Source organism: Odontesthes bonariensis, chromosome 12 (assembly GCF_027942865.1).
Source record: "Odontesthes bonariensis isolate fOdoBon6 chromosome 12, fOdoBon6.hap1, whole genome shotgun sequence".
In the NCBI taxonomy this organism is placed as follows: Eukaryota; Metazoa; Chordata; class Actinopteri; order Atheriniformes; family Atherinopsidae; genus Odontesthes; species Odontesthes bonariensis.
In genome coordinates this window covers 5406722-5419276 of record NC_134517.1, presented here as the reverse complement: position 1 = coordinate 5419276, position 12555 = coordinate 5406722, and the positions used below count along the sequence as shown (strand labels likewise).

Genomic DNA, 12555 nt, shown 5'->3' with positions numbered 1-12555 from the left:
CGATGGCAAGGAGACAGACTGAGGAGAGAGAGAAAGAGATGGCACAGGGGACGAGGGAGAGCACACTAACTTAGGAAAATTAATCTAAAGCAAAGGAAAACATACCAGAATAATAACGGAGAAATAATCTAACCAACACAAAGAACTCACAAGGAGTAATTAAACGTAACTGACTATGAGGAAAAAACAAAGCTAAGGTGAAACAAAAACTGATCTAATAAAGAAAGAACCGAGAGCACTGAACAAAAACAACAGAACCAATAACTACAAAGTCCAAAAAACACCACTAAACATCCAGATCCTGACAAAATTGGTCTTCTGCATCTATAATAAAAGCATTCACAATCAGTTTGGCTCTGTTTTTGGGCTCATGAGATGTGAAAAAAGGAAAGAAGAGAGATTCAGAAATGGATGTGAGACTAAGAGACAAAGGGAGACTTAGGTGATGGTCTCTGGACACAAAGTGAGCATATAATGGGCAGTCATGTTTTAGCACCCAACTTGACTGATACTACGGATCTGTATAGGACTACCACTCCTTCTTCACTTTCTTTAGTTCCTCCTTTTCTTCCATTTCTTAATTCAGTTCATTTTTTTACTCTGTTTCCTTTTATTATCCTCACTATTTTCCATTTGATGTTGCTACCTCACCTGAAGCTGCTTTCCCCCCTCATGATGTCAGTCATATTGTAAACCAGAGGGGAAATAGCATTGAAGTATTCATTGAAGCAGGTCAAACTGTATCTGGCACTGTGGAGCAAAGACGTTGAGGCAGGTTAAAAAAAAGGGCTTAAGGGCTATCGTAAGAGATATGATGGAAGAGAAAGAAGGGAAGTGTTCTTGTCAAAGGAAAATCTGACAGTGAAGGTCTGAGAGAAAACGGAGGGCAGGGGAAAGGCTAGGAGGAAGAATAAAGACAGGAGGGAGATGAAATGTTTTTTGCTTGAGCTCAAACCATCTCCTGGCTTGGCCTTACTGCTCTTGTTGCCATGGTGATTTAACTTCCGATTTGGTGCCCCATGAGAATGTCCTGAAAGCATGAAGATAAACGGCTAAACATACAAGGACAAACAGGAGGACCAAGTAACACAGGTGCTCCAGACATGGGGTCAGACGCATAAATGATGACATGCAAAAAAAATGTGCATGTGCCTTTTCCGACACACAAACTGGTGTATGTTAGAATGTCCACATCTTACGCATTCATTAAACAATGTGCACACATAGCCTTGCAGCAATTTGATTTTCATGGGATGAAATAGAAATGGGAAAAAGTAACATTAAAAAGATTCATGAGAATAGTGTAAAATTATGAATTTTTTTCTCCTTTTGTTTCCTTTCTTTTATTTTTGCCGTATACTCTCATATAAGTGTGGGTGCTACAGTACAGATAAATTCAATTCAATTCAGTTTTATTTATATAGCGCCAAATCACAACAAATGTCATCTCAAGACACTTCAATAATAAAATCCAATTCAAGTAATTAGTCTATTTCATTGTTATCATATCCAATTGATTAAATTCAAAATGAATCCAATTCATTTGTACAAAGCCAATTCAAAAACAATATCCTAGCTAAGGAAACCTTCAGTCCAATCTCCCATCCTGAGCAAGCATGAGGCGACTGTGGAGAGAAACGACTCCCTTAAGAAACCTCTGGCAGAACCAGAGTCAGGAAGGGTGGCCATCCGCCTCAACCAGCTGGGGTTTGAGAAGACAGAAAAGAGGGGGAAAAAACACTGTAACACTATTCAAAGGATACCTGTTGAGACAGGGAAACACAAGTTAATGACCACAATAATGCCAAATGTACATAGTGTCATATGAGAAATTAAACAGAGGCCTCATCTGTCACAGATGAGGCCCCCCAGCAGTCAGCCTTTAGCAATTTAACTATGGGATGTTTCAGGATCACCTGAGCCAAACCTAACTATTAACTTTATCAAAGAGGAAAGTTTTAAGCCTACCGTAATCTTAAAGGTAGAGAGGATGTCTGCTTCCCGGATATAAAGTGGGAACTGGTTCCACAGAGAGGGGTCTGATAACTGAAGGCTCTGCATCCCATTCTACTTTTAGAAACTCTGGGAACCACAAGTAAACCTGCAGTTTGGGAGCAAAGTGCTCTGTTAGGAAAATATCGTACAATGAGATCTTTAAGATATGATGGAGCTCGGTCATTAAGAGCTTTATATGTGAAGAATGTTCAATTCTGTTCTGAATTTAACAGGGAGCCAATTAAGAGAAGCTAAAACTGGAGAAATATGATCTCTGCTGTTAGATCTCATCGGAGCTCTGGCTGCAGCATTTTGGATCAGCTGGAGGCTTCATAGATAAGTAGAGCTGAGGATCATACAAATAACTGTGACCGTGCAACACGGTCATGTGTAATGGCTGTGGAAGATTTTGCTAATGATTTATTTATTTATTTTTAATGAGTATTTAGAGATCACACTTTTTTGGCTTAAAATTAGCTCATGTGCTACTTTATGCTTCCAACGGCTGCCAACATACTGTGACTGATCTGTGCATCTGGGTCTTCTTCCCGATCATTTCCATGTAAGACTCTATACTGTAGAGCCTATGAGTTCATTTGTTGCAAATATGTTGCCACATGTAGTTCAGATGCCATCTATGAGTGACCAGATTTACGTCAATGAAAAGACGTAAATCTGGCTGTTCAACAATTTTCCTTTTTTTCTCCCTTTTTTGCTCTGAACTTCCAGAAGTTGACCGCTCTTGTTTCTGTTTTTCCATCAAGTAGTTTTTGCTCTGTTCATAATTCCAGAACTGACAACTCTAAATAAAAAAGACTTTGCTTACCCTACTATACCGATGAGGGTCTCAGTTATTCTTTATGGTTGCTTCTTGGTTCTCTGTCAGATCTTTTGACAGTAAAAGTGTAAAACGTATTTTCATATGTAAGTGACATATAAAGGGGTATCTACATCTATTCATGGGTAAAAATGGAGTGAAAATTAGGTTTGTGTACTTTTATGATTTTATATTGATTGAATTTATAAAAGAGAACCGTTTGTACACACAGTGAAAAGAGTGCATATGCACAGTTTTGCCTTTGTGGATACAATGATGTTCCTTTTCCCATTATCCAAACTTTCATGTTATTAGTTGAGATAAGCATTGCTTTCAGTTGGCTGTTAGTAAAGTTTGTCATTAAATGTTTTTCTTTCTGAACATCATGCAAATGTGACAGACTTTCAGAAAAGTTGTTGTGCTCACCCAAATAACAACTCTCTCGTCTAGATGAACTCAGACAAACCTCTTCACCAGGGTTATTGCCCTAATTTTCTGGTGAATTTGTGAGAAACAAACGCATGCTTGGATTTCATCCTATGGTGTATAATCTCATTTTTGTCCCTCACTTCTATGCATGAGTCAGTTTTAACTGGGTTTAAGTAACTGGCTTTTTATCACTCATACCATGCGAGAACAATAAAAGCTTACTTTTTTTTAAGAAACATGTTTTACAATTTTTTTCTGGAAAAGTGGTGGAATTATCATGTTTTTTTTTCATTAAACACGCTGTATTATTATCAACAAAAAAACAAGAAAAAAACAAACATGATGCCTTGTTTATTTTAGTGACCTTTTCCTCATGATCATCATATGCTTCATTATGGAGCTTGTATATTTTGCATAGATTTTTTTGCACATTTATTTTACATGATGTATCAAATGTGCACATGAGTATGTGCTGCCATTAAAAGGGGGACAGTGTAAAAGGGAATTGATCCTTGTTTTCCTCTAAATGGCAGAAATCGCTGATGTCACTGTTCTTTGTCTCCACAGCTGTTTCCTTCATGAGACACAGCGCATCAGCCTTTGGATTTGCTGTGAGTTCCAACTCCCTTTCTTTCCTCCTTTTGTTGTGATCAATTAGTCATAAGTGAGTTCTTAGTAATTTATTAATGAATCCTAGCCTTTAAGTGTTATTGGTCCCTTTGTCGCCAAGGAAACAGGCCAGAGAAGAGGGCTCAGGGACAGAGCTGAGGTCCAATGTCAAATGCTTATTGTGGTTACTAAACAGATCTGGAAGATCTTATCACAGGAAATATAAATTCTTATTAGGACGAATTAGTCAAACGAAATTTTGATTGAAACTGTAATTGGTTGAAAAAGGTAAGACTTAATAACAGTAAAATGGAAAATAATGTACCCAAACCATGGACCTATAGTAAAAAGTCTGATAATCACAATCTGATTGAAATAGTCTCACTCATAATCTGCAATGCTAGTTATCTCTTTATTAAAGATTCAACTTTAATTAAAAAGTGCTTTGCTGTCTATGATGATTTTAGTGAACTCAAGAAAAAATGGAAAAAAAAGTGGATAACCCCCGCAAAGATGTTAGATCATGGCATCTGATAACAGGCGCACTCCCACTGTGGGAACCTTTTGCAGTTCCTATAACCTTTTCAGGAATAGGGCCGTTTTTTCCCGCATTCGGACAAACAGGAACTAGGGACCATGACCCTCAGTTCCTATAACCATTTCAGCTCCTTCTCTGAGGCTGGGTCTTTTCTGGGTTCCATAGGAACTGTCAGGTTTGTGAGGATGGAAGACACGGATGCGGAATTCAAAAAAGAAAGCTTGGTTTATTAAAGTAAAAATTAAGAACAAAAGGCGCGGCTGAGCCGGATTTAAAAAACGTAGGGAAACTAAGACATGACTAAACTAAACATGGACTAAGAACCAAAAACCAAGACATGAACACAAAAACGTAACCTAAAACATAAATCTAAAAACGAGAGTCCATGGGCGTAACAGGAACACATCTGACGTAGGTGTTTGGTGGTTGGTAGCTACGCCCCTTGTCAGTTTTCCGCTTCTTCATGTTCCTAATATGCTCAACGCAAACAGTAGAATAACGTCTGAAATGTTTATTCATACGACACGGACACAACCGGCTCGTGTTTAATAAGTTAAACTTACACGTCGTCTCCTTTGTCTGCGGCGCTCTGCTCTCCTTCCTTCATGAAACAAAGAAGTATGGCCTGCGCTCCATCCTTCATCTCCTGACTCTCTCTGTGTGCTCTTCCAGCCTCGATGTTAGACGCCCGATGTGTACATCCATGATTAATATTACCGTCATGCAGACCATGAACACGATAGCTTCTTGGTGGTGTTTCTTTCTTCTCTCTTACTTTTCACACCGGAACTCTGCCGACAACAGGATGGATTTTATCATTTTGTTTTGTTTTGTTGTTGAGTGTGGCGCGAGCGGCGTTGATGACGTCACGATTTCATGCCGGCTATTCATAGTGGTGCGAGTCGATGCGCCAGTAGTTGCAATATTCTCCGTCACAGAGGTGTCGCTGCTACGTGAAGGTTACCGCGAACTACTCTACGACGAAAGTCGAGAAGAAAACAATGCCCCTGTCAAGAGCAGGAACACTGTCATCAATGATACTGCTGCAGTATCTGGAAGATGAAACGCTTAGAACCTTGCTGGCGAAAAGAAGACTAAAGAGAAGATTGGATGTGTCTTCTCTATGTTTCACTAAGTTCGTGAACCAAGAAAATTCCCTTAATAGAGGTGAAGGTTTGAAGCCCCCGGCATCACCACTTCGAGTCTCTGCCCTCTTCTTTGCTTTCACGTATCTGTCCCATAGCTTCTTTCACACTCTCTCACAGAACTCTCCCTCTTTCCCCAAAGTTCTGCCAATCTCTGTCCTCGAGTTTTGGGAGTTTACATGGTCCCTGTGCTGTTTCACTGCAGTGTTGTACAGGTGCTGTACAAATGCAGCTCCTGACTGAGCCTGGTCTCAAATTGGTCCATCTGGTTTGTCGTTCTCAGAGCAGCCAAGTTACAAAAATCGACTGGTGCACGACAACGCACTGTGCCGTCTTTTCAAGGCAAGCGCCAGGCCTGAAACGTCATTTTGACGTCATGGGTCGGCTGCGCCGTGAGCGACATGTCAACTATAAATCCAGCTTACGTCACTGCCGCAGACGGTTGCGTCGCATCAGTCCCTATCAAGGTCCTGACTCATGTGCGAATGCAAAATTAATCAGTTCCCCTGGGGAAGGGAAGTTATTATTGTTCTAGAATGTGGTGCTGAGGGTGGCAGCACGTTGGAGTAGCTCTGTACCTCACATTGAGATTTTTCTTTTTTCTAAATTTCATTCCTGTTATTTCTTGGAAGAAATTGCATTTTTTGGACAACTGTTCCTTCCTGCCTTGGATGCTGTGCAGCTGGATTAATTTTTCTTTTGTATATTTTACTCTTTTGTTATGATGCATAACCATAGCAACAAGGTGGTTTACAACAGGGAGCAGCTGATTAACATTGAAAAAGCAGAAATAATTCGACAACTGAAGCCAGAAATCCCACTGGAATTGAAAAGGAGGCGTCGTGGATGCAGAGCAGGAGCAAAGAGGAGAGAAAGAAGAAGTTCAAACCATCTCTGCCATCCGTCATCATGGGCAATGTAAGATCATTAGCTAACAAGTTGGATGAACTTCTAGCCTTGACAAGGACTCAGCAAGAATATCGGGAATGTAGCATTATGTGTTTTACTGAGACATGGCTACAGGATCATATCCCCGACTCCAGCATCTCTCTGCCGGGCTTCCTGACTGTACGAGCAGATCGAGATTTAAAGAGTAGCAGGAAAAGGAAAGGGGGTGGATTGGCAGTGCTTGTCAACAACAGATGGTGTCACCCAGGACATGTTACTGTGAAGAGTCGTCTCTGCAGTCCTGACATTGAACTATTGGCAGTAAGTTTTCGTCCATATTATTTGCCAAGAGAGTTCACCAGTGTTGTTTTGGTGGCTGTTTACATTCCACCCTCAGCTGTTGCCGACACTGCATGTGATGTCATCAGTTCCGTTGTTGCTAAGATACAGACACAACACCCCAATTCTTTTGTGGCAATATCTGGTGATTTTAATCATGCCTCACTCTCTGCTACACTGCCAACTTTTCAACAGTTTGTCAGCTGCTCTACCAGAGAAAACAAGACATTGGATTTGTTTTACACAAATGTCAAGGATTCATACATTTCGAAATCAAGACCTCCCCTGGGTAAATCAGATCACAACCTTGTTTTTCTCTGTTCAGCATATAAACCCCTTGTCCAGAGACTACCTGTCACAAAAAAGACTGTTAGAAAGTGGTCACATGAAGCTGAAGAAGCCTTACAGGGTTGTTTTGATGCAACCGATTGGATTTCTCTTTGTAAGCCACATGGAGAGGACATTAATGCCATGACTGAGTGTGTGACTGACTATATAAACTTCTGTGTGGACAACACCATCCCCACCAGAACAGTGAGATGCTTCCCTAATAACAAACCCTGGATCACCAGTGAGCTAAAGGAACTATTGAACAAGAAAAAAAGAGCCTTTAGGGAGCGAGACAGGGAGTTACTGAGGAGTATACAGAAGCAGCTCAAAGTCAAGATCAGAGAGAGCAAGGAGGTGTATAGAAAGAAGCTTGAGAGTAAACTGCAGAGGAACAATATCAGAGATGTGTGGTCAGGAATGAAGAAGATCACAGGCCTCAAGCAGAGGGAGGATCGGATGGATGGAAGTCTGGACAGAGCAAATGAGCTGAACACATTCTTCAACAGGTTCAGTTCAGGAACAAGCTCACCATCCTCCCCTCCTGTTCCCAGCCAAAGAGACATCCCACCCTCCTCTGACTCACAGATTTCCTGTAACATCTCCACCTCCACCTCAGTCATGGATTCTTCTGCTTCCACTAGTTTGTCTTCAACCCAATCAGGAGATGCTGCTGTCCCCTTTGCCTCCCCCTCCCACTTTTCTGTTTCTAGAAGTCAGGTGAAGAGGTTGGAGAGACTGAACCGGAACAAGGCTGCAGGTCCAGATGGTGTCAGCCCCCGAGTCCTGAAGGCCTGTGCAGAGCAGCTCTGTGGGATTCTGCAACACCTTTTCAACCTTAGGTTGACCCAAGAGAAGGTACCACTGTTGTGGAAGACATCCTGTCTGGTTCCGGTACCAAAGAAAACTCACCCTTCAGACATCAATGACTACAGACCTGTTGCCCTGACATCCCACATCATGAAGGTCCTGGAGAGACTCCTGTTGACCCACCTGTGTAAGCAAACCAGCACATATCAGGACCCCCTGCAGTTTGCTTATCGCCATGGAGTTGGAGTTGAAGACGCTATCATACACCTGCTTCAACAAACCCACTGTCATCTGGACAAAGCAGGCAGCACTGTGAGGATCATGTTCTTTGATTTCTCCAGTGCATTTAACACAATCCAGCCTGATCTGCTTCGTCTGAAACTCCAGAAGACTCAGGTGGAGGCCTCCACAATCACCTGGATTAATGACTACCTGACAAACAGACCACAGTTTGTCAGACTGAAGAATTGTGTGTCTAACCAGGTGATCAGCAGCACAGGAGCACCACAGGGGACTGTACTCTCACCATTCCTTTTCACTCTGTACACTTCAGACTTCCAGTACAAGTCAGACTCCTGTCATCTACAGAAATATTCAGATGACTCTGCAGTTGTCGGGTGTATCAGAGATGGACAAGAAGCTGAGTACAGAGAGCTGGTGGACCGCTTTGTGGCATGGTGTGGGAACAATCATCTCATCTTGAATGTTAACAAAACAAAGGAGATGATTGTAGATTTCAGGAGAAACAGGGTCAGATCAAACCCTGTTTCCATCATGGAAGAAGAAGTGGAGGTGGTTGAGGAATATAAATACCTTGGTGTTCATGTGGACAACAGACTGGACTGGAGACAAGAAAGGACAGAGCAGACTGTACTTCTTGAGGAAGCTAAGGTCCTTCAAGGTTTGCAACAAGATGTTGCAGATCTTCTACAAGTCTGTTGTTGAGAGCGTCATTTCCTCTTGCGTCATCTGTTGGGGCAGCAGCATCAGAACCAGGGACCTAAAAAGACTCAACAACCTGATAAAGAAGGCTGGTTCTGTTCTGGGGACGACTGTGGAACCTCTGGAGACAATAATGCAAAGAAGGATTTTGCATAAAATCAAGAGAATTATGGACAACCCTGAACATCCTCTCCATGAGACTGTTATCGGAAAACAGAGTCTCTTCAGTCAAAGGCTTCTTCAGTTGGATGCAAAACGGACCGCTACAGGAAATCTTTCCTGCCCACAGCCATCAGCATCTATAATAACTCCTTGATTTAATTGAGCTACATCAACATTTAATTTCCCTCTGGGATAAATAAAGTATTTTTGAATTTGAATTTGAATTTGAATTAGAACGAAATTTGAGGTGGACCGTTCTTAGAACTGCTCTGTCCGAATGTGGCTAATATGTTGCTTATGTTACCATGATATTGAAAGTCAGTAATTTACTTAAAGTGATAGCAATTTGTATTCTTGAATACCATACCTACCATATTTTATGATTCTGCTTTTTTATGCTAAAGATTTACTCCGAAATAAAAAACATAGTCCCATTTTGTTGATAATGTTTATCATTTATTAAAATGTAATTCGAAAGGAGTTTTCTTTGTTTGTCTCAATTAGATCTTTACAGCATTGCAAACAATGAGACATGTTCACTGAAACCAGAAAATGTAACATCAGTTATTCTACTTTCTTCTAGATAATTCAATTATTGTTCTTGCTGGCTAGTTGAAAGATTTATAATTTTGTCGTGTCTCAAATTTTCTGATATTTTGACTTTGCTTTTCTGTCTGCCTTTCTCTGATTGGCTAGTTTGATGCCACGCTGGACGTCATGTCATCAGCCATTGTCCTCTGGCGCTACAGCAATGCAGCAGCTGTGCACTCTGCACACAGGGAGTATATGTGAGTAGAAACCACAGTGATACCCATTAAATAATTATTTTTTAGGATGAACTGGACCGTTCTTCTACCTATGCATGAAAGCAAGATCATCTGCATTTGACTATATATTCATCGTTTGTATTTTATTTATTTATTGTATATTAGTTTATTAATTTGTCTATTAAGTTCCTCTCTATAAAAGATTTATTCTAGGAAACACTCCACCTGTTTTACGTGTCACCTGGTTGATATTTTAACTGAAAAATAAATGTTGTAAAAGTTTTAACATGACTAATTTGAATTTAGCTTTGGGGGCTTTTGTTGGCCACGATCAAACTGAGAAGCAGTGAACAATGTGCATTGTGTTCACACTGTCATGATCCATGTCCATAAGTGCTACATCAAAAGTCCATCACTCAACAAGGAACAAAAATTATTTCCTCTTGGCTGAGGTGTTAAATAAAGAAATTAAATAATCTTAAACAGTGTGAAATAAAATATCATACAAATTTAAGTTAAACACAAGAAACTTGTGCTAAAGAAAAAAAAATGGACCAGACTTAGTGAATAATTTCCTATAATCCCTATATAGACCAGTGAGCAGTGCTGACCAACATGTCATTGGGGTCATCAGGTGGGAACCTCCTTTCATCAGTGTTTTGTCTAGTTGGGCCCACAACAACTCCAGGAGGCTAGACAGTGATCACTGGCGTCTCAGAGTCACTCCCTTAATGCCAACCATCACTGCTCCTCACACCACAACAACCATCTTTCTTTTCCACAACCACAAGCTACCCCAGCCTCTCACCAACTGCACACCAGTCACAGCGGGGTGGGGATACAAACCCGGGTTCGGGTAGGGGGTAATGAAAGTATAGAGGGTGCCAGAGGTGGAGGACACACTAGCAGATTCAGCAGACAAACTCACCTAAACAGTCCTACAGTCATTAAGAATGCCAGCAAAAACAAAGCCATACAGGCCAACTCACCTAAAATGGACGCCTGGTTTCAAAAGGCTCACATGAGTCACACCATCCACTTAAATACATCTTGGATTTCTTCCTTATAAATAAACTATACATATACTATGTATATACTGTATATGTATATGCTCTTGTTTGAAGCTAACCAGAAATACTTTTCTCTGTTTCTCTTTGTGTGTGCAGAGCATGTGTCATCCTGGGGGTTGTGTTTGTTCTCTCCTCATTGTGTATCCTCGGAAAGGCCATCCACGACCTTGCTACCAAGGTGCCTCCAGAAGTGGTAAGACAACACACAACTACACACACATAATCCACCCACTGGACTTGATTTGACATTACACTTTAGGGTTGTGCATTTACAGAATGTATTTGTATCTACAGTAATTTGAGTCTTCCCATAAACAGATATTTTGTGTTACCAAATTGGAACCATAAGGTCAATGGGCATGACATTGTAGACTGATTTAGGGTTATTCTAATGCTATTGAAGACAGCTGCCTGATAAAAAAGACTCTATTTTAATAATAACTAAAGTGTAACATTTAAGAAAAAAAAGCTAGGTATGGATGCATGGTCTGTGTTGGTGTTTCTCACCATACCTGCTGTGTGGGTTCATGCAGGTGCACCAATGCAGTTCAAAAGGGTTGCGACAAACTGGGTGAGTCCCACTGGGTTGAATGATTAATAGGTCCCCTCTCAGCCAGTTATTTCACTGGTCTTATCTCTCTGAAACAGTTGATATGAACTGCTCAAGTAATGGAAAGACACATCAACTGTCTCTGATGATCAAGAATGTTGACATTGGGGTTACTTTGGCGAAATTTGGAAAGCTAAAGCCATAAAGGGTATTACGCTCTATTATAGTGTATGTACACTCTGTTAAACTTTTCCTGGAATGAATAATACTCGTTTGGACAAGTAAACCTAATTTAAGATGAAGACTTTGGTTATTTACATGAAGGCTACAATACACAAGTCTGCAGTACACAATCACAGTTTTTTGTTTATAAGCTCACACTAGCACACATATTAAGCCTAGCTCAGACTACCACACACCAAACTGAAAAAATACTTGACTGGCAATTTTCTCTTCTGAAGTCTGACCATGAACACCTATGTAAAGTGAATACAATGTTGTTGCAAGTCATGTGTTGAACTTGACCAGTGAACTTGTTAAAATGCTGCACCAAATGGGCTCCTTAACTTGTTGAGGAGGGGTGACTTCATAAATCCAAATATGTCTTCCCACAAAGATATATCCACAAAATATATCCGCCAACAGAAAAAGCATTTTTTTCATAATGTGTCCACTTTCAAATGGTATCTATTGTCAAACTATTTGGGAAGTGTTCATTGCATCCTTTCCAGTTCTCTTCTTTGAACCTTGTTTGGATTGTGAATCATTTAATATGCCGTCTGTCCTTTAACAAATGAAGCCAAGACACATAGAGAACAGTTAGGTTAAGATTCTTGTAATGCAGCTTTAAAGTTTTAGGCTACTGCCAGTGATTTAGTTCTAGGGTCAAATCCCCAAATTGTTATTTTTTTTTATACTGAGTATTGTTTCAAGACACAATACAAAAGACTTCTTCAGCATTTTTTGTCTTGATATTTTGCACACCAAGGTATGCATATGCTGTGGTAATTGATGGCCCTTGGTATACTCAGTGGTGGTGTATTGAGAGAGCCACAGGCAACTACAGCCTCTTCAAAGAATGAGGTGAATGATTCTCAGAATGTAACTTAGGTCTTATCAGACTGGTTAAGATTGAGTTTAGTCATCCCTGCTCTTTTTTGTGTAAAG

At 40.5% G+C, this 12555-nt stretch overlaps 1 protein-coding gene across 1 annotated transcript in view; it reads left to right on the top strand.

Annotated features, from left to right (window-relative positions):
* The window catches only part of tmem163a (transmembrane protein 163a), a 97752-nt gene that overhangs the window by 74659 nt on the left and 10538 nt on the right, over window positions 1–12555 (top strand). The window contains exons 3-5 of the mRNA XM_075478960.1: window positions 3809–3852; window positions 9698–9789; window positions 10935–11031. Coding sequence (XP_075335075.1) covers window positions 3809–3852; window positions 9698–9789; window positions 10935–11031 — 233 coding nt within the window. The remainder of the gene's footprint in view (window positions 1–3808; window positions 3853–9697; window positions 9790–10934; window positions 11032–12555) is intronic.